This window comes from Calypte anna, chromosome 10 (genome assembly GCF_003957555.1).
Source record: "Calypte anna isolate BGI_N300 chromosome 10, bCalAnn1_v1.p, whole genome shotgun sequence".
Lineage (NCBI taxonomy): Eukaryota > Metazoa > Chordata > Aves > Apodiformes > Trochilidae > Calypte > Calypte anna.
The window spans coordinates 4,594,770-4,618,225 of NC_044256.1; the positions used below are offsets into that span (position 1 = coordinate 4,594,770).

Below are 23,456 nucleotides of genomic sequence, written 5' to 3' on the forward strand. Positions count from 1 at the left end.
AAAACTAACTCTTCCACACCCCTGAGTATTGCAATTTTAAGTCTGATTGTTCCCTGATCTGCTCTGCTTATTGGCTGCCCCAGTTTGCCTACTGGTTTTGTGCCCACCCCAAAGAGTGGTATGTGAAAAAGCAAGAGAGAGGAGTCAGGGTTCAGCTGCACCTTCTAGTTAACAACTGGTACTTAGGTCCAGCTTAAAGTAATTATTGCTTTGAGTGTTCATGGTAATTCAGAAACAGGCACTGAGCCCAGACCATCTCTAATCTGTGCTTCTGTAAAATGAGGGGGAGGCAATGAAAATCTGCTTCAGCAGCATAACATTTGTAACAAGGTGGAGCTAAAGTTCAGTTTGTTACTCTTGGGTCACCTGAACTCTCTTTCTCCTGCTGTAAGCAGTGCTGTACTAACAGCTCAACTCTGACTTTCATTCTTTCCCCTCTCACAGGTGGAATCATCACAGGAAGCAAATGCTGAAGTCATGAGAGAGATGACAAGAAAACTGTATAATCAGTATGAGGAAAAAATGCGAGAAGAGGAGCAGAAACATAAAGCTGAGAAGGAAATCCTCCTCGTACGTACAGCCAGTCTGTAGGAATGGTGTCTGGCTTGGCTGCTGTTTCTCAATCACTTAATGCTCCAGAGCTGCTGTGTTTCTTCACATCTGTCTCAGTGACTAGGCATGCCACAATTACTAAGCTTTCCAGGCTTTTGCAACTGTAGAGCTGAGGCAAAATGTGTTTAAACTCGGTAACAGTAACAATGATGTACATTGCAAAATTTGTAATGGAGTTAAGCTGAGCTTCTTAACTTCTCATTCTCTAGGGACAAAAAAAAAAAAAAAAAAAAAAAAGGAAAAACATAATGTCCAATTTTAGAGAGTTTAAGAAGGGAAGGGCAAACAATTTCAGTGGAAGCTACAGTAGCAAGATTTCTTCCTGCTCCCTGGTTCCCCTCCACCCTCAAAACCTTTCTATAAGTTTTCTGTCTTTGCATTTTTCTAACCAATGAAGGTAGATAATGACTGAGATTCAAGGTAGATTCCCCACTCTCTTTCTATTCGTATTGTTTTGTATGTGAGGGAAGTACAACACTGAACATGGAAAACTTTGTATAGAATGCTGTCTTCTGTAACAGCATGTTTCCCTTATACTGTTACTTCATGGCATCCTCAGAAAGGAAAATAAATATCTGAGAAATGGATAAAATTACTTCTCAGATATTAATAATACTTCACAAATACCTATGCACTTCAAGGTGTATCAGCTATTTTATTCTACACAGTTCATATTTAGGGTAAGATTCATATTGGGGTAAGATAGGTAGCTATAGTAAAGAGCTTTGTTCTCTATTTAAAAGCTCTTAGCCAAGTTCTATGGAGTAAAAAGCCCCCCAGCCACCCCCCAGAAACCCCAAAAAATCTCATTAATATATTGTATGTTAATGTTACTGTAAATATGCTTCTTTGAAGGAGGAAACAAATCGGCTTCTGAAGGCTATTGAAGAGGCAAATAAGAAGATGCAGATTACAGAAACAACCATACAGGAAAAAGACCAGAGAATTGGTGAACTGGACCGCCTGATTGAGTGCATGGAAGAGGTATAGCAGTTAGTTGACTGGCACCTTTAAAAGAAATGCAGAAGTGCATGGGGGGAATTTGAATTTTTTTTATTGTGTTCTCTGTGTGTGTGTCTGCTGCTCCATACCCTGCTCAGTGTCATACCAATAGCATTGCTGTTTGTATCTTAGTTGTTGTATCCATATGAGTAAATGGACCTGCACTAGCATAGAGACACTGTGAGGAAGTGATTCTTCTTTCTTTTGTCTTTACAGTCAGGACTGCCTAAGGTGTCAAGTTTACCTATTTAATAAAACATTTTAAAGAAAGAATTTTAAAAGACCATTCAGTCTTCCTTCAGTGTGGAAGGTCTCCTAAGCCTAGTGAAGTAGTAATCATAAATTTCCAAAGTCTCTTAGAAATGTTGTTGGTAAGTCCACTAAAATGTCCACTAGAATGTGTTGAGGAGAGGAGAAAAAAAAATGTTGACTGACGTTCAATCCAAACTTAGATTCTTCTGTTCCTAGTAGCATTAAAAGACTTCTAATTTTTCCTCTCCCTGGCTATATGTTCCCTACCAAATTGTCATTGAGAGCTCTTTTTTGGCAGTTTGCTTTTAAAGCTCTGAAAGCAGAAATGCTTTGAGACATTTGCCTCTTCTGACACCAGCAGCACTACTGTAAAACTAGTTCTAGCAGTTTTTGCATTGCTTTTTATTTCCTGCTTATGTGGTTAAAGATTGTTCTGACTCATCTTTTTACTAAAACAATTCAGTTTCAAGTACATCTTCGAATAGGAAATTGAAAACTCTGATCTTATTTTCATACGTAGCTGAGAATTGGATTTTATTATTATGCATTCTGTGCTCCTTGGCTATAAGGAATGAATGAATTTGAGTTTCATCTCTTTCTATTTTAATTTCACAAATGATCTTTTGAATTGCAACTGAAATATGCTTTGAGAACCCTTTACGTTTTGACACGTGAAGAACTGAAAGATAACATTTCTTGCTTAGGAACGTCACCAGCTGCAAAAACAACTTGAACTAAATGAAATACAAATATCTGGAGCAAAATCTGAAAACAACTCTGACAGTGAAAGGTGAGATATGTCTTCTCTGTGAAAATTCTAGTTTTGCTAGGAAACTTTAGGGTCTTGGTTTTTACTTCTTTTTGAAGACATTATGCTTTTTCTACCTTTAAAACTGCAGTTTGGTAGCAATTTGTCCATTTATAAATAAAACATCTGTCATCAACTTAGTAATTTTCAGGGTAATACCAACATTTCAGAGCAGCCTGTTAAAATAATAATATAAAGTGAACAGATGTTGCATGCAATATAGAATATGGAGAGGAAAAATAATTGGTTTCTTCCTTTACCTCTGGATAACAGATACTCTTGCTTCAGTGAATCTTGCCCAGTCCACCCAGCCTGAAAAGTTATGCTGTGGTTAAGAGGGCAAAGGCACTGTTCAGACAGGAATTTGTGCAATGCAAACAAGCACAGGGTTGCAATCTATGCAATGCAAGTGATGAACCTGTGTTCAAATACTAAAATCTGTTTTAAATTTTCTTTAAGTGTCAAGCATACACTTGAGCCGTACATGAGGAAGGACTTCTCTTCCATTACTCCATTGCTATCAGTACTTAAAATTCTGAATTTTTCAATGAGACATCAAATATGTGTTGCAATTGCAATATAAATAACAGTTTTGTGAGATCTTAATACACAGGACTGAGAAATGTGTAGCAACCCCTTGATTTTTTGAGTCCTTGTCAAAGTGCTGCAGTTACAGTTCTGTAGAGTACTTCACTGTTAATAGGTACTCCTTCTGGGGGGAAACAGTGTAGAATTCAGTCATTCATTGGAACCATCTCATACAGTTTGCCATCTGCTTCTTTGCCTTAGAATGGTTGTTCTATTTGTAGCTTCAACAGTTTCTTCTGCTGTGCACAGAACAAGATGAAAAAAGCTTTTTTGTTTTTAATTCCCCTCCTCTGCTTCTCAAATTCTGTCCAGCCCTGAACTATGGAAGACAGAGATTTGTTTTGTAAGCAAATTATTCCTTTCTTTGAAGAATTTCAAGAATTGTACATTCAGATAAAAACGGAGGCTCTCATGGCCAACCTGCCATAAACTGTTAACAGCTTCTCTCCTTTTTCTTTGCTTGTTCTGTAACTACTTTTCTGGCATGCTGTCAAATGAACTTGTGGCAGGAGTTCTGTGGGTGTTCAATTTCTGTATTAAACAGATCTGAAGAAACGCAGGATCTCTCTAGAGACTCTTACACACAAATGTAAAACATCCACAACAATTCCTGCTGACTGCTGATAAGTTAGCATTCTGCTACTGTTGCCAGATATTCCAGGTCCTTGACTCAAGGCTTCCCTGTAGAAGGAGAGCTTTTAAAAGAATGCCAGCAGATGTGCTTCCTGGCTTTTATATAGTATCTATTTTCAGAACATTTGCAGGTGGTAATAAGTCAGGGTACAGATCTTTTTTGTGATAAAGATCTCGTTGTCTAAGTGCCTTTTACTGCAAGGAAAAACAGACATCTTCAGGAAGTGAGCTTTGTCACATTGTTTAATTGTCAGCACTTCAGACTCTGAGTAAGCACACCAGAATGCAAGACAAAGGTGAGTTAACTTGGGTGGAGACTACCATTAAAATGTACTTTAGATAAATTGACATGTCAGTGGAATTTGTCTTGCCTACCTCTTGATGTGGTTCTCTCAATCTATGGAGGGATTGTGGGGATTGTTCTTGTTCTTCTTATGCTGCATAGCTCCTCACTTAAATTCTTAATTCTTCCACGTTTTGCCTAGGTCACAGCATTTGGAGGAGGTAGCAGCGAGCCTAAGGGAGAGAATCAAACACCTAGATGATATGGTCCACTGCCAACAGAAGAAAGTCAAGCAGATGGTTGAGGAGGTGAGATCTAGCAAAACAATTCTGAGTCTTTTTCTGACAAACACTGATTCTTTTAGTACATAGTCAAAAAAAAGTTCTGTGTGCAATTTCCTAACGCCACGTTAGTTGCAAACACAGTAGAAGATGAGTTAGGCACCTGGAGCTAGTGAAGCAGAAGGACTAGGTGAAAGCAGTTTAATCCAGTGGCTGTAGATTAAATATAGTGTTATCACTGGGCAGACACCAATTCTAGAGCTGCTCATGGTAGTCCAGGAAATAAAACATAAAACTTGCAGCTTTATTTGAAACATTCAGAGGGTAACTGCAGAAACAATGCGGACTGGTCACTGAGCACCTCCTTCCTGTACAGAGGTGGAAGGCATAAACTGCCCTTAATTTTTAATGTAATTCCTCATAGAAATATGAGGGCAAACACAATTTCTCACCTCTCATCTTTTTTACTCTGGTCTTGGGATACAATCTTAGCTGATACATTTCCTGTAAAATTTTAAGTGGCTTTCTGCTGGAAAGCTGCTTTGCTTTAAGTTGCAGGCAATCTATATGCCAAGAAGCCTTTTAGCAGAGAAGGCAGCTGTGATTGCATACATTTCTCTAAGTGCATGGAAAAATGACATGGGAATAGGTAAATACAGTTTAAATTGGAGCTTTACAAAGCAGATTGACAGCACTATTACACTGAACCTTAAAATTGCACAGAGAATAGGCATTCATGGAATATCTTTTATTTGTATTTGGACATAACACACTCACAACATGAAATACTTGGAAACTGTTCAAGCCTGTCATTCTTTTTGCATTTACAATGTTCTAGTATGGGATTTCTGATTAGACATGGAGCTTTTCCATTTTTATCAAGGTAGTAATAATATAAATGTGCAAAAGATATGTATTTATCTATATCTGTTTTGTTTTATAAAACTCAAAAGTAGTATAATCAGATGTGTGATACTAAGTGTATTTTACTTGGAGGGATGCAGAAATATCTATCTCTTTGCATACAAGTTTTATCATATAAACCATACAGAGGATTGGTATAAACTCTTGAGGTTTTGTTTCTACTTTAGCTTGGCATTTTAACTTTTTCAGCGTCATGGTAGGTGGTCTAAAAACCAGCTAACAGTCCTGATGCTATTGTTTTCTCCAGTCTAATAATCCAGTTCATCTGCATTATGGGAACAATTATTTAATCTGTTTTGTATATTTGTAAAACAACCATTCTATTATGATCTTTTTTAGTTCTAATTAAAAGTTCTAAAGGACTTGTCACTTTGTGCTACGTGTGGCAGCCCAGATGATGCTAATTATAGAGAGGTGCTGTCATCTTTGAACTTAAGTACGAAATGGATTTTCAACTTCTCGACGTAGTGACCTCTAGTGGGCTGCATTGGTATCACAAATACTTCCATTCCGTGGAGTGTTGTGGCAAAAACACGTGTAAAGCACGCGCCCGTGATTATCATTTAATAAGAAGTAGGTTAAATGGCTGAGATTAGTTTGCTGAGTCTTTCTGATGTTGCTCTGTTGGTGCCTTCGTGTACACAGGAAGCTCTTCTGATTCTCCTGTTTAACAGGTAGAATGTTAGATGGCCATATCAGTGCTTAATGTCAAATGTATACATTTAATCCATGTCTGGCTGCCCACTTTTCTAAATCAGTTATATCTCTTTAAGAATCCTTGACTGACATGTAGCCACAGGGAATATATTTGTTTTCTGTTCTTTAGTCCTTGTGTATTTTAGTTTGTATTTTAATTCCCTTTCCTTGAGGACTGCATGAACACCTGTAGCTACAACTGTAGTTTTACTAATGAGCTACCTAAAGACTCCTGTAACAGAGGTTTGATCAGGACAGATGATACCAAATTTGTTAGGTATCTAATGTTTTTTTAATTTTGTGCTATCCATGGTTTATGTTTGTACTGTGCTAAAGGAAATACCCACAAGATAGGTGGCATGCACTGTTTGAAATTGGACTTTTTAAAATAAAGGCCTAAAGATAGCAGCTTCAATAGTTCTGAGAAGAGTAGCTGTCCACCTTCAGGAAGATAAAAAGCATTGCAGATGGGTCTGCCCTGAGCTATCCACACATGTGGTATTTTTCATAATTTTGTGTTATTCTCTTCATAAATATTAATGAAGTATTTTTAGGCTCACATTAAGCAACACTTAATGCCATAGGAGGTGAGAAATCAGCAACAGCAATGCCTATTAAAAGATAGAATGTTGAAAAGGAATGTGATCTGAGGAGTGTTCTGGAGTTAAGTAAAAATTAGTGAGCAGCAGCACTAAACATACTTTCTATAGTCAGGAGGGAAGATTTTCTAATTGCTCTGCTATTTAAATCCCAGAATATGTATTAATCAGGGCATATTTGAACACATGTCCTCTCTAGATTAAATTTAACTTAATAGAGAATATAATGGCTAGGAATATCTAGAAAAGTCTCATGAAAACATGCCATGTTACTCATAACTCCAATACTTTCATGGCTGGTACCTGTAAAATACCACTCCATCTTGGGGTTTATGACCAATAATTTGCATTTAAATGCAAACCAGAAAGCCTGCTTTCTGAATGCTGAGCTTCTCTGTTCCCTGAGAACAGGCTGAGAACAGGCTAACCTGAGAAACTCCAAAGTGGAAAAAGAAAAAAAGCAGATAGCCAAAGTTGTCTGCAATGTTTTTGTTAGAAGCTGACGAAAGCTACTGGGTAAACTAGATGAGAATGATGGTTAAGCCTGTGATTGCTTGACTGCAGGATGAGTTTTATTTACCAGTCTTGGTCTATTCAGACACAGATCTGAAGTATAAATGAGGGGCTTATTATTTCAGTGTAAATCACAACGATTTTATGCTGTTATCTGCAATTCAGACAAAATGCATCAACAGAAACTAACATTTCAAAGAAGTGCTGAACAAGAAAGAAATGCTGCTTCAAACTCATATAGAGAACTGGCAAAATTGAACAAGTACTGAGATGAATCTGCTGGCTGAGAACTCACAAAACAGATTGCTCTTCAGGCATTTTTAGGGAAAGTTAATGAATCATTTGCAAGTGACAGATGCAGGGCATTGAGTAAATGAACAGCAAGCAGTCAGAATGAAATGAAATAGAAGCTTTATAGTGGAGTTTCATGATGCACTTGGCAGTTCTAACCCCTTCAGTGCTGTTTGGATGGCATTTAAAAATGTGTTGGAAAGCTGTGGTCTGTTCTAGTCTAGGCATGCATGAAAGGGAATACTGGCAGAGAAGCACCACAAGTAGGAGGTCATGGAGGAAAAGAAGTATTAAAGTCTTCCTTTTCACAGGACACATCTTGTCAGCACTGAATGCAGTAGATATATGGCCTGTGGAATTGAGCCCAGGCAGAGGACAATCACAGTTCAGTCTGCTTACACTCCTCAGTGAAGAAATCATTCACTTCTCTCTTTTTTTTTTCTGAAAATAAATCCTTTCATCTCAGGCATTAGAACTTTTTTCAACTTGACCTAGTCAGACCAGTCATAAATAAATAGGGACATGGAAAATAACTTTCAGTAGAAAATACATGGGAGAAATAAAATGGAAGCTTTCTGGAGTCTGTGACCTTAAACAACTCTGTGTGTTAGATCCCGTGCACATCCATGTCAGAGCCAAGATTGCAGCCCAGCTAAACAGAAATTTACCCTGCACACTTTTAAAGCCTTATGTTCTCATTAGAGAGAGATTGCAGGTGATTTAGGGCTGGCAGTTTTATCCCTGTATTGAACTTATTTGTTAAATAAATCTATTTGTTCCTAGCTTACATCAAGTGCTGTGGTCCAAAGTGCAGGTCCTGCTTTTGCCAAGTGGGTAGGAACCCAGCCCTTTTTTGGTACTATTTTTATGTAGCAGGCTTTCAAAAAAAGAGTGACAAGAAACAGTCAGAGTGGGTCACCAAGAGCTCAGTGGCAAAATCCATGAACATTAATAGTGGTAGGCTCGATTAGCTTTTTTAATTATATTTATTTTTAGCCCTTGTCTTTGTAGGCATCTCAAAGTATAGCTGACTAGAGAGAGACCTTCAAAGACAATCCAGGAGAAAGCCACTTTGATCAGAGGAAGCCTTTGTAAGGACACTTACTCAGTGTTACCTGAAGGGTGGAAGCATGCAAACTTCAGGCTTTTCCAAGAATGAGCTTCCAGTGCAGAGATGGAATAGGGTAGGCAGGTGCTATGAGAGGGCATGGGAAGGTGCTACCTCACTGTTTCTTTCAGGGTTGAAATTGCTGTTTTCCTGTGAGAGGGGGACAAGCTTGTCTTTTTAAGTTATCTACTTGGTATGTTCAATCAGCTTACCCCATCTGTGCCATTGTAGGGGATGGGAGAGAGTTTAGTGTATGATAAAGCTGCAAGTCTTCACCATTGAGGTAGTTTCAGCAACAGAAGTATTTTCTGACTTGCTCTCAATTTCTAAGCTGGAGAGATTTAAGAGAGCTTTATTTCTGAGATTTCTGCAGTTAACATAGAAATGGATTGCAGTTCCATGGCCTAGTAAGGTTTTTATATATATAACATCGTTTCATTGTTGAGAAGCAGGAGAAGGAAGGAAATAAACATTTATATTTTGTAACTAAGGAGAGGGGGTTGATGCAATTACATGGGAACTGTTCTGAAGGGGACCCAGAAGAGAAAAGGATATCTGATACCATGCCAAGAAATTATCTACAGAACTCAGATTTCACATGAAAAACCCCTAATTACTGAATTGAACTGTCTCTAGGTCATGGCCCATGAGCTGTTCTCCAGCTTTAGTCTCAGATTCGTTGGATAATAAATGGTGACCAAACACCAGGGAGGAGCTGTATCCTGTTCTGTTGTGGAAGACACTTGCATGAAAGGACAAAGTGCTAATGAGCAAATGGTATCCCAGATACAGAAGATACTTTGTATTGCACAAATGGTGAATAAAGAAGAAATTTTCCAGCCAGAGACCTAATAACCAGCTGAAAACTTCTTTATCAAGACACTCCAACTCCAGATATATTGCAAAATGTCCCAGTTTTGGTATGGAAGTACAGTTTCAATTCTAAGTCAAATATAAGAAGCCACACAGAACCACAGAGAAGATGGAATTGCCAGCCAAAGACAGATGTCAGACTTTTACTAACCCAAATCTACATCGCATAGTACCTACAGCAAACCAAAACAACAGCACAACACACAACAACAAATACAGAAACCCACAAACCCACCTTGGGAGCTTGGAGGAAGCGGAAAAATGGCAGAACATAAATAACTCACACCTCCCCCAGGGCAAGTGTCTGGCATGGATTGAGTGGATTGAGTAATGCAGTATACATTGCTTTTCTATTGGCACTGCTGGTCTTTGGTGAGAGTGCTTGTACATGCATAGCATCAGCTCTTACAGATGGGGATTACCTGGCCAAGGTATTAATTAGAAAACTTGAACATTACTTAGGTAGCTCTTAATAGGGGGGAGTAATCTGTTGGACAATGTGCTTTGTAACTCATTAGGACATCTGAGCTTGTGGGCCTGCTTTAGCAGCAGATGTTTATCAAAGACTGGTGTAGTGCATTCATACAGCTTGTTAATTTAGGAAGGTCTCTAAGTTGGTGCATTGATTTAAATCAATCAGTTGTTAGGTTTTGTTTAAATATGGCAAGAGTTTTAAAATACAAAAGCTATTGAGGAGTGACTTAAGTGATTTAATTAGGATTAAAAGGCTGGGATGCTAATTCCTATTTACTGCATTATGTTCCCATAAAAAATGTCAGCACTGTTGTCTAGCCTCTAATAAATACCACTTCAGGTCCAGGGAAATATTGGACACAGTAAACTTTTGTTCTTGTACAGAAGTTACCTGTGGGTTCAGTCTGATGTTGCAATGCCTTGTCAGTCTTGTTTTGTATCATATAGAATGTTTGTCCTGCATTTACTCATATTTATGACAGGTTTGTTCATGTCTCTGTATCAGTGTTACAGATGCATAATCCATTAATGGTAGATTAAGGAAAATACATGATACTTGAATAATATATAATACTTAAATATATTAATACTGTCATGTTCTGACAAATATTTTAAACTAATGGATTATTGTATCAAATGGTAAATGTTGAATGAGTTTACCTAGCAGCTGGATCTGTTCCAATTCAACAGATCACTACATATTTCAAGCCTCCAGAACTGTGTCCAAGTACACAGAATAAAAGAAAGTTTATTTCAGACTTTATAAAGAAAGTCTGTACAATTGGATGCACCTTTAATTCTCTCTCTTAATTTGCGTTTTCCCTATCCTGTAACTGCTTTCTAATTCTGTTGACTTCCCTTCTACTATCATTACTCTCATCTCCAGCATTTCTTTACAGAACCCTTCTTGTGGGTCTCATGATTCTCTTTTTGCCTGTTCATCTTATGTTTTCTATCCATGAGATCAGTTTGATGTTGTTGACTCCTATATCTAGCTTTTCATCTTATTGAAACAAAGTTTAGTTGCTTGGTGAAGCAAGAGAAACTGCTGATGCAGATCATTAGAAACTGCAGTGGGTATGTGGAATGCAAACTGCATTCCTGACACAATCTGCAGGGAACTTCATGGATCCTGCCCTGGCAGGGAGAGAGATCAGGTGCCCTTCCTATACCAGATGCCAGGGATTGATGGCGGGGTGACCAAGGGGCTGAGCTCCTCTGCCCCCAAGCTTTGGTCTGTCACCAGGTGCTGCAGAGCTCCTGAGCAGTGAGTGTGCACGGAGTGACTGAGCAGGGGTTCATCTCTCCCAGTTGCTGCAGCACTGGGGGGAATGTGCTCTGCTCCCAGTCCCTTGGGTGCCCCAGGAGCACATCAGCCCCCTCAGCTGCTGCCACATAAATAACAATACTGTAGCTTGGGCCGTGTAGCTTTTCCTTTTCCAATTTTGAAATAGCATGATGTCTACCAACAGAAAAAAGGAAAGCAGGAGCAATGTATACAGTGGGGTGGGGGAAGTAAGAGGAGAATGAAGTGATAGGAAAAAAAGGTGATGGTGCAGCCCAGGGTTGCTAAATTCACATTTTTACTGGTAGGAGGACTGTTCTTGAATGAATGAGTGGGTCAGTAATGTAAAATGATATTGCTAAGTAGGTTGCTGGGTTTGTTTGACTGCTTAGTGTGGATGTGAAGGCTGTAGAAATAGTGGTGGAATTGTGGAGGGAAAAGAAGGGCTGGTTGGTCTAACCATGCAAGTCAGGTCAAGAAGTAAGTGGTAGGGACAGTCTGTCTGGGCACTTCTAGAGAAAGTTGGCAGAGGATTGGTTAAAGGATAAACCTGAATAGTGCTTGTAGAAAGCAATAGAGAAAGCTGAGAGGGTAGTTGTGAAAAAGACAGATTTGGGAGTGAGATGCTGAGTTGGCAGTGAACTGAAATGCTGAAGTCTGCAAACTCAGCAAGGGTGAGGTGGATTACAGGCCGTGGGCGTTGCTGAAAGAAAACTTAACAACATCTTAGTGATAATTTTGTCCTGGCATCTGAGTCCAGAAGTGACTCAGATCCAAGAGTCAATACATGGATATTGAGAGTCCTTGAATTGCAATGATTTGTCTGACCCTAGATGATTCTGGCCACCACTTGGGCCCTCAGGTCAGGATTGTGTACGTCTTATCTTGCTTCTCATGTCCTTCTCCTGACTATTCAACCAAAAGTCAAAATCTCTTTCTCTGTCACCTGCTAGCTGATCTCTTGCAACTCCTTAAAACAAGGGCACTCTCAATACTTGGATTTGTGCAATACAAGTTTATGGTGCTGTGTTACCATCTTATTTTAGTTTGCCATAATATTTTTATGGAAAAATCAAAATGACATTAAGTAACAAGGCATGAATTTTATTTTTGAAGTGTTTTTACCCGATATCAACATTATGATCCAGTGTTCTTTTTACATGGCTCTCTCAAAGGAAGCCATCTCTTACTTTACAAAATGTGACTTGTATAAATGTATTGAATTAAGGTTTCATTTTATATTAAATGGTAATATATTAATATCAGCACCTAAAGCTATTCCTGGTTTTCCTGGTTTCTTGTGACATATCCCCTCAAGGATTAATCAAACCAGGGTTGCTCATTTGTGGTGCTAATGATGATGTGTACTCAAGCCCTTACTGAGTAAATAAACCTTTTTTGTAGTAAACTGTTCTGGTGAAATGTGTCATCTCTATCAGGCCTGTGAGAAGGTTTAAAGGTGTGTCATGACTTTGGTGGAAGTTGTTTCAGCCCTTCGACTGCAGTAGCTCCCGAGGCAGCTATCTGGCCACATTCAGGTTGCCTGTATGAAATATCAGAGGAGGCTTTGCTTACTTGACATAGCTTTAAGAGGTCCACTTTTTAATATATAGCAAAATAGAGACTTCACTAAAAGCAATGCATGGCAGATGCTGGCAATTCTATTTGTGACATGGACTATCTATTCACCAGCTTGGTTTACTTCTCATTCTGTTTGAGGCTAAAGATCATAAACTTTTTCTATCTTTAATTTACTTTAATGAATTATGGAGACATTTGATGTTCCAGCTCCTCAGTTAAGAGACACATTTCCATAGGGAAAATAGGGGGTTTGATATCATGTTTTCTGACCTGAATTGGCTTGTTCAAGAAAGGTGAATTAAAATTTAATTGGAAAAAATCACTGATCTGATCCCATTTAACACTGAGAGCAAAAAGAGTTTCCACTGCATCAGCCTTTGTTGATGTTGCTGTAGGACTGGACTTGCACAAGCACAGAACACAATGGGAAATCCACATTCTCCCAGTTCCTGCCTGCACGTGGGATGATGCAGAATCCATTTCCTCCTTCAAACCATCACTGCACTTCTGGTGATTCTCCTTAGAAGTGTTTTTAACACTGCTTTCCACATCTGAAGTAGGCTGTAACTCCATGTCTAGGAAGCACCTCATCTTTTGTGCTTGTAAAGTGCTGTGTGTCTACAGCTGTCTATGAGTAATAACCTCAGCTGCCTCCTGGGGAAGCTCTAATGATTCAAGTAATTGTATAACTGTTGTTTTGTTTTGCTCTTTTTATTAGCTGCTATTTCAGTATCTGTACTCAGAGGTGGTGGGGGGGGAGAGAATAGCAAGTGACTTTTCCTTTGGTCTGAGGAGAAAATTCAGTTTGTTTGCACAAGATGCTGTTGTCTCCTAAATGTGGTTAACTGGAAGTCTGTGCCAGCCAACAGGGATTGCTGATAACAGTGTCAACCTCATACAGCAAATCTTATTTTAAACAAAAGGTTCAGAAGAATGGAAGAGGAAATCTGTGGCTTAAGACTCTTTAGAAAGTCATTGCCACACAATCAGAACAGCTTTGGGCCAGCAGCAAGGGACTGGTGTCAAATCTGGGTTTTACCCATTCTCTCTGGCCCTGCCTGCTTGTGCTGGTAGCAGGGAAAGATTTAATGCACACATTTGTTGTATTGCTCTGTGAGCAACAGAAATTCCAGAATGTAAAGAACGGCATTAAGAAGAAATGCTTCTGATGCAACTGACTTCATTTGCATTTTCATGAACATTTGTAAATAGCTTTCCATTCCCTAGGTATAAAATGAAAATTAAGTTTTTCAAAGGAGTCTGGTATGGTGGGGAATAACATATAAGACCTCCAAGAAACTAGCAAATATGCAACATATTTTTGGATGTTAAAACTGGCTAGAGCAAAATTTGGATCAAAGCTGGAGTTTTCCTTAGTTTTCTTCTATGTGATAAATAAGTTTCTGTTTTCTTTCCAAAAAAATACAAATTCATAAGACCTGTGCTAGTGTAGCTGTATCATCTTTATATAAATGATCCCAATTGTATGGGATGATAGCTAAACCAGGCATTAAAACAGGCTGTGAATATGTGTAGGTATTCAACTGCAGCTGAACAATAAAATTAAACATACTTTGTTCCTGTGGTATCTAGGTCTTTTTCCTCCTCTTCCCAACCCCATTAGACTAAATGTCTTTGTTTTATTTTTCTTCATAGATTGAAATGCTAAGAAAGAAAGTAAAAGAAAAGGAATTATTTATAATACAGCTTTTAGAAAAAATCTCTTTCTTAGAATGTGAGGTAAGGTATTATCTTTTCGTTTGATATTATAGTGATTATTTTATGAAACCAAATAAAATTTGAACCCATGTCACTTGATGTTATCTGGATGCATATTTAGTTTATGTATTTGCTGTTCTTCATTTTGGAAATCAAACCGATGACACAAGTCACGTGAAGAACCTGTGTCATACAAAGTCTCAGTGCTAATACAAAGTTTCTTAACATACAGTTTTATTATAGTATTGTAATTACTTAACGTAGAAGCTTCTGACTTAAACTCTTTTAATTTGTATTTATCCCAGAAGTAAGGATTCCCTTATCTGCTCAGTAAATATTGTTACATTGTTTCTTGAAGGCAGAAACCAATGTCCAATTTTATTTCTTTTTTTTAAACTTTTAAAAAATTTAAATAAATTAAACTTGTGAGGGAAATAACTGTTTTCCAGAATAAAGAATTACAAGATAAACTGGACTACTTAATGGAAAATCAACCAAAGATCAATATAGAAACCAGAGATGCTGGTGTAGGATGTGATCTTCCATACAGGTATTTACTTTTTCTGCTTGTTCATGGGAAGCTTCTTCATGACATCTCTTACTGGTGCTGTATTAGTAAACCTCTGTGCTAATAAACTGTTAAAATAGATTGTGGAGTTTTGCAAAAGTTTCACAACTACTATGTAGAGGGTACTTCCATCATTTATGGAGCAGGAGTATGATTTAAAATTTTTTTTGAAAGATGCAAACATATTGCAAACCTTTGAGGAGTACTTATTTCCAGTAACACCATTTAAGTAGGGAATAAAGCTGGAAGTCAAGAGATCTAACTTTGTGAGATATGGGGAAAACTGATGAAATGTGTCTTCAGAACACAGAAGCAGCAGGAGGCAATGGACAGCTCTGCCCTGAGGCTGGTTAGAGCTGACTTCACCTGTGCTTTATTCTTTGTGTTCTGGGAGATGAGTCCAGAACCATTTTAAAGGGCAGGTAACACAGTAACAATTATGGGCAGTTTCTGGAGATATACCTAGCCCTAGGTGGAAGATTGCCAAGTAAACAGTGTGGTAATTTTGCCACTTTTGCACGGGAATGTTGGTCTCTGGTCTGTGGTGCCCAGTGGTTCTGTAACTTGGCTTTTAAAAGATCCAGGTGTCACGCCTTGCCTTCTCCTCCTCCTCCTTCTTCTCTGCCCTGAACACTGAGCCCTTGACAGCAAGGCTACTTGCATTTGAACCTTGCCCCCAACAAGTCACCACAGGGAAGGGCAAAACAGAAGCCAAAACAGCAAGATAAGGACCACTGCAATTTACTTTTAGTACCAACAAGTAAACTTGTTCATCTTAACTGCCCTGCAAATTGAATAATTTTGTTTGAGGAATGTAGATTAACATATGAAGTCAACAAGCTGTAATACAATCTAAAACTTCCTTCCTAATTTAAAAATACACTAATTCCAGTGTTCAGTCTAGAACATACTTTAACAGCATAAGTTTTGAAACCTCAAAACCAATTTTTTTCACTTATGATGGCAACAGTAATCTATCTTCATTGTCCTTTCTGGGGTGGCCTCACTGTGTGTAACCACAGACCCTACTTACCAGATATTTTTCCTATTTTTAAGATTGATCTCTAAGCAGAAATTTACCTCAATGCAGTTTAGATTTTATGGAATTACTTTTCACAATTAATTGTGTTCTTAAATGTAATACTGCTGTCTTTGTTGTTGCAGGAGCCATAGTTCTAGTAGCTGTACTGCTGGACATTCCAGTATGAGCTCCAGCAGATGCCTGTGTGTAAACATCTCAGAGTCTGCCATGTGTTTTACTGAATATTCTTTGCAGAATTATAGAAAAGAAACATGGAATATATTGAATACACCAAATAGTTTAATGTTAGCCTGTCAATGCTGATAACCAGGCACAAGTTCATTGCTGTGGCATTTCCAGCTCAACTGTTTGATTGATGTTAACTCTGTAAGCTTTTTCTTGTCTCTTTAACAGTGCGAGTACTGAGAACAGAAGATCTCCTGAAAGCACAAGGCCAGTGAGGACATACACCCCCTTCAAGAGAGTGTTGGAATTTAACACTAAGAACAGTACATCCTGAGCATTCAATCAACATGCTTTCTCAATATGAGCAAATACCTTCAACTTTTTGCAGCTTGATTAGATGAATTTTTATCAAGTCATAGAGAAGAACAGCAGCACAGAGTCTTGCTAAATTTATACTGAAAGCAGCTTTTTAGTAACTTTGTATGTGAAGTTACTACTGACATTAACTGTGAGGGAGATACAGAGGCAGGATAAGTGAAACAACAGTCAATATTGCTTCTTTAGAAGCTATCTAGTGCAATGTGTTATTTCAAATGCCTGTAAGGAAGGAGTTTTATAGTTGTACAGTTGTTTTAATTTTTCTTCAGTTGTGTTGTAATTCTGTTTGTACAACGGAGCTTTAATATATTTTATTTTCAATACTACTAGAAGCAGTATCTGAAGCTGTGCTGGCAAAGGGCATTAGTCTGAAAGTTCCCTCGTTGTCTGTGTACAAAATGCACGGGCTGATCACCCCCACCAGAGACACCTGGTATAGTTGAAGGTTCCCTTCACCTGGAAAAAGTTCTCTTGTAATCAGCACTGCTGGGAGGGAAAGAGGCAGCTGGGCTGTTTCAAGCAATTCCCTCAACGCATGCAGGTAGATGTCGTGTTTGTTGCTGAAAACAGTAAGTAATGGAGCAAATTATAATGGATTTTGCTTTTTTGGACTGAGGCACTGGTTTGCACTTCCTCAGTCATGGGGCAGAGTGATTATTGGTGATAAATTCAATAGTAACTGTGTAGGAAAATCCCTGTCACTTTTTGAACTGTACTTTTCTATTAGAGGAAAGCAGAATTCTGCCTACAGCAATCTGCAGCAGTCCCTGAAATTCCTACAGCAATAGCAGTCCTGAATCAGGATTTTGATTTTGAGTATCCTTTTTTTCCAAAGCACTTAAAATCTCATCTGTGACTTCTAATTACCAGTAGGAAAGACTACATCTAGTACTGAACTTATTTAAATATATATGGGGTATTTTTTTACATCTTGTTTTGATCTCCCAGTCTTAGTGAAGTAAAATGAATTATGTATATTTTCTTGTAGTTCTACTAACCTGAGTGAAGGGCATTTTTAAAAATCTAAAACTAACTTAAAGAAACTAACTTATGATTTGTATGATTAATGTTCTTGCATTGAATGTCAGTCCCAGGAGGTACTCACTTTGCCACAGGGCTTCCCAAAGTGATTGCTTTTATCTCAAGTCCAATGCAAGTTCTTAAATTTAGTACTGTCTGTACACTCAGTAGAGTCTTATTTAAAATAATAATATTTACCTCATAATCCAAATCTTATTCCTGCAGTATTTAATGGGTTTCTGAATTTGTTAGAGGACTTTTTTATTCTGTAGCTGTGCTATTTAACTACTCAATAAAGAAGCCTGTTCTGGAGGATGGCTTGAAGGATGTTTTGATGTGGTACAGGTATCTTGCAGGGACGTGAATTGCTTGATATAATAAAAACATATACAAAATAAAATGAGAGGCTCAAACCTTTCCAGCTTTTGTGCTTAGATCATCCTTTGTTTGCACATAAGCTGATTTTTATCTTGTGACCTGTTCAACTCCTGAAAATTTAAAGTTATCTGACACAGTGTTATGGATTGTATTATGTAAAAAAATTCAGAAAATAATTGCCATTAAAAAAACCCCAAAACATTCCTAAAAAGATAAATTACAGATTTTATTCACACAGTAGATAATCTTCACTGGTACAAAAGTTGCAAACATTAACAGTTGCTCAGTGTTTCTTTTAAATTAATAATTAAAAAGACATCAAGTTAGTTTTAATAGCTCTAAAAGGAAGTTGTTTACTTTGCATGTGGCTGTGCAAAAGATCTCATAGATATCAAAAGGGCAAAGGATACCCTCCAGCTGTCACATTAGTATACAGGCACGATACCACACATTTGTTTAAATAGCTTCTCCCAGAAAAGAGGTGTAAAACCTCTAGAGGGGGAAAGGACTTAAGGAGGTCCCTGAGAATAAAGTCTTCTACCTTTAGAAACAGTCCTCAGACAAAGCAGAGGAACTCTCTTGTACCTGAATATCAAACACCTGGAAGCAGCTGACAGATGGAGAAGCCCCTAATGCTGTATTTTTGTCTGAATGAAGTTTTGATGCTCGAGTGAATTTGGGAGAATGAGTCTGCTGAAGAAAGTTCTCAAATTACAGTCAGTTTGATCAGGAACTAAATTAATTAAGGCTATGAACAAATAAGATCATGAAGTGAAACTCTAAAAGAAAACACATTTAAACTGGCACTGTATATTGATGAACCCCAAAGACTGTGACTAATGACACAACGCAGATTTCAGGGATGAGCTGGGTACTTGTGTAGTTGTATCTCCCTCTAGTGGCTGATAACAGTAAATATTTGGACAGTATCTGTTTTTGAAGAGAAAGACAAAAAATGAATCCTAGCAGGCCACAATAATGTGCATTTGGGATGGAGCTTTACTTCATTACATAATCCCTTTTCATATTTTTTGTGCCCAAACAGTCCTGCTGCATTTCAGGAATTTAATTCTGGTTTGTGAATGTTACCTTGAAACTTGAGATGAATGGATGAAGGAGGTATTTATAGATAAAAGGAAATTGTTGTTGTTGTTGTAAAAGATATTAACTGGCAAGTTTAAATAAGTAACAACACTTTATCCCTCTGTTTTTGGCCAGAATTCAGAAAACAGAACCTGATGACTGTGAGGTGCTCAGTGAACGGTAGGAGAGGGCAGGATGAAGTATCAAACTGCTGTTTTGACACAGACTTCAAAAGGAAGTTCTAGAAAGAACTTTTAATATATTCCTCTGAAAATACTGCAAGTTGATTTAACTCCGAGACTTGCAAAATGATGATCATCTGCTCAGGGCTTCACCAAGACAGCAGCAAGGTATTGAATTTGCTCCTGTAAAAGTTTTCTGTATAAATTCTTAGTTATTTGATGAAATCTGGCAATTTTTTTCTAAACCAAATAAGGACTGAAGTCGATGCTGTATTTTAAGATTATTCTGACATGCAGTGAGGTGGATTGGATTTAGGGCTAAATTTGGTAACTGTGAATAACTGGAGTGGAACAGTATTTATATAATTGTTTTACATAAAAATGTAGAGCTTTTCAGCCAAGTCAGCAGCTGTAAATACTGTAAATTAGCATAGACAATAACAAATCTGACTGAAAAGACTGCAACCCTTCAGTATAAGTTTTGTCAATTTGAGATTGGGTCAATTAGTACTATAACATTAGAAATCAGTAAAATTTCTGTAAACAGCAAGACAAGCCATATCAATAGGTTCCAGGAAGTGCATTAAATGTAAGTCAATTGTATGACTGCATTTGTACCATGATAAGTATTCTTTCACAATTTATTCCAGATGCTCTGGAAAGTATTTTGGGATACAGTTTTCATACATGCTGTATAAATTATGCCATTTACATTGTATGCTTTTAATACATCCTATATGTAGGACTTGAAAAGGATAAATTGCAATAAACGTTGTTTTAAAACTTTCTATTCTGTTGTGTCAACATTAATTTAGAAATAAAATTACCTTAAGACCTTGCTAACTCTTACTCCACACAGTCTTGTCTGTTCAAAACATGAGTTAACACAAAAGCAGTTCCTCTGGAGCCTTGATGTTCTCCTCAGTGTTTCCTTTGGCAGACAGACTCCTGAGAACAGGAAGACACTCCCTTGCTAAAGACTAAAGACTTTTCTCAAAGCCAAGTAACAAAAGGAGATTAACTCTTTTATGAAATAAAGAACTACTGACTTGCACAGGATAAACAAGAGCTGGGCATGGCAGCTCTCACAGAAGTACCTAACAACTTCAGACCCCACAGATAACATCTGGATACAGCTGGGATGATGCTCTCCAGACCTCAGCATGATGAGATTGTGATGACCATGGCCTACCCTTTTTATACTGTATATCCTCTCACTATAATAGAGATTTATCTTCAAGACTGTCACAATGAAACAATCTACATGCCAACTCAATACCAAGACGTCATGCGAATATGGCAGTCAGTGTTTGCAATGCTCAGCTGAAGAATGTCAAGATTTTCACTCAAGTAATGGTTCCCTGTTTATGTGTATTGACCACAGATTGCTAAAAGAACCCCATCAAATTTTGCTGAGATCAGCAGTGCTCAGTGTTAAACCCACAGCATAGGATTCTGAGAGTTGGGTACCAATACTTTTTGGAGAGGATTTAAATCCATATTTTAACACCTGAAGACTTTCAGACACGGACAGATAAGCAAATAGGTAAGAAGTAAGTTCTCTCCACATTGCAAAGTCTAAAATTCTGTACAGGGAATCCCTTCTCCATGGAATGGGGCTGTACATGCTGGGAGCTTCATTCCACTTACATTTTATTTCATTTCCATTTAGCACCAGGGGCTATTTGCATGTGTAAAAGAAGAAATGTGCTTAAGAAATCTGATGATCTAAGGCCCTTCAAGCTCTACCTCAAGCACTAGACCATGGAAGAAAGACAGGCAAACCAGGTGACAAGAGCCATCTGCAACTTAAGGTATGTGAAAATTTTCAAAAGAAAAGGGGACCTGGTGGGTTAAAGGGAAAATACCTATGTAGAAGGGAGCACAGATGAGGTTACAATACTCTGTAAAAGCAGGTGTGGTATGTAGGCATGCCACAATCATCTGATAATTCCTTGCCATATGTAAACCAGTGTGTTGATAGGCATAAGCATATACAGGGTTGCTATTAAAGTGTTAGGGTTTGTTTGTTTTTTTATAAATAAGCTTGAGGGAAGAGTTATTTTCACTAGGAAAATAGTGTGCATTATTACAAAGGTGCATCATGCACATTAAAAAATATATTAAAAAACAAGCAAACAAACTAAAATGCTACCACTTTAATTACAAATATTCCAACTGTTTTCCTTTTATTTTGGTGGTGGTTTATTTTGTATGGATGACTTGCTCACTCTCCCCCTGCCCCTCAGTATTTCCACCTAGGAGTTGAGGAACTGTAGAAGTAAGTTTTTTCCCCCTCAAAACACACTTTCTTAAGTGTGTTTTCTTAAAACACACTTAAGTTTCTTAAAACTTTCTTTTGCCCCTTTTTTTGAGTGAAGAGAAACATTTATGTGTTTGCAAAGCTGAAGAATGGAGAAAAGGACAAGGGAAATTACACTTTCAACATAAAAGAAGCAAGACTCTTTTTACTTAGTACAGATTTGGGGAGACTCAGGTACTGCTGACAGGGAAAAATTCAGCCAGTTACCCTTCATGGCCATCTCCCCCAAAATGTCACATAGAATCATAGAATTAGCCGGGTTGGAAGGGACCTCAGAGATCATCTAGTCCAACCCTTGACCCACCAGAGCAGTTGCTAGACCATGGCACTGAGTGCCACATCCAGTCTTTTTTTAAATGTCTCCAGGGACGGAGAATCTACCACCTCACCGGGCAGTCCATTCCATAGCCTGATCACCCTCTCCGTGAAGAAATTCTTTCTAATATCTAACCTAAACCTCCCCTGGCACAACTTAAGACTGTGTCCTCTTGTCTTGTTGAAGGTCGTCTGTGAAAAGAGTCCAGTTCCCACCTCGCTACAGCCTCCTTTCAGGGAGTTGTAGCAATGAGGTCTCCCCTGAGCCTCCTCTTCTCCAGGCTGAACAGTCCCAGCTCCCTCAGCCTCTCCTCATAGGGCCTGTGCTCGAGTCCCTTCACCAGCCTGGTTGCCCTCCTTTGGACCTGTTCCAGGACCATGGCTGGAATACTTCAGCTTTGTTATAATTGGCATTGATAAAACAGATACACTAGAAATCCAGACCCAAATGTCTGTTGCAATGTTCCTTACAACTGGTGTTATCTATGAAAAAAAAAAAAATCAGTGGTAGAATAAGTTACTTAGTTATTTGAATAGTTTTATTTTTAGCTATGCTGTATATGAAGATGAATACTCCGGAGTCACACCTTGCTTTGTGTTGGTTTTTCATGCAGTTTATTCTATTTTGTTAGCATACCTGATTTTCTTCTTGATTGTCATCCTAATAATTTAGTTTTTGTGTAGATATAATATTTAATTGCATAGTAATTCCAGCTATGCTATTTCAAAATAAATTATAGTTAACTCTAGATACCTAGTGGCAAAAAAAAAAGCTGACTGAAAACTGTATCTAATAATATGCCTTGAGATAAAAGTGAGAAAGATAGGAAAGTCTATTATATAAGAAATAATTAAAAAAAACAAACCCCATTTTCTTATATATTCAAGAAAATTATATAAAATAAATCCTCTAATCAAAAAGGCTAATCATGTTCTGTGGAAAACAATAAAAATATTACTGTGCACTGCAAATAGTGGCTGTGTATCAGTCTCCCAAGAGAAGGAAGAGCAAAGTCCTAAGACTAAACTTGCAGGATGTATTGCTGGGTGCTGACCACTTAAGTTCGTAGTGTGGCTAGTGAGTATTTTACCTGCTTTTTGCTCTAGGACAAGTGTAGTGAGACAGGACCAGGTGCCCTGAGTTATTGATGAGTGGGTGTGGGTTCACCTGTGTCTGGCCTCCCTCCTGAGCATGTGCAGGAGCAGGGGGCCAATAAGAGAGGAGCTGACACCCACGGAGAGAGCTCTCACTCCTCAGTGAGGATGGAGAAGCCCACAGCTCGAGGAGCCCCAGGAGCAGGCAAGAAGGGGTAGATCCCGAGGCCTCAGGAACAGCCCTAGGACATCGTCCAGGAATGGGCTAAACCCCGAGGCCTCAGGAGCAGCCCTAGGAGCAAGAAGGGCTCCTCCCGCTACAGACAAGCATATAAATAAGTATATAAATTTTTTCAGTCCCACGAGTGCTCCATAGTTCTGCTCC

At 38.3% G+C, this 23,456-nt stretch overlaps 1 protein-coding gene across 1 annotated transcript in view; it reads left to right on the top strand.

Moving 5' to 3' along the window:
• LOC103528558 (myocardial zonula adherens protein) overlaps positions 1–23,456 on the top strand; it is a 54,335-nt gene that overhangs the window by 24,879 nt on the left and 6,000 nt on the right. Inside the window, exons 7-12 of the mRNA XM_030457037.1 lie at positions 445–570; positions 1,468–1,596; positions 2,571–2,656; positions 4,381–4,486; positions 14,460–14,543; positions 14,972–15,072. Of these exons, the coding sequence (XP_030312897.1) occupies positions 445–570; positions 1,468–1,596; positions 2,571–2,656; positions 4,381–4,486; positions 14,460–14,543; positions 14,972–15,072 (632 nt within the window). The remainder of the gene's footprint in view (positions 1–444; positions 571–1,467; positions 1,597–2,570; positions 2,657–4,380; positions 4,487–14,459; positions 14,544–14,971; positions 15,073–23,456) is intronic.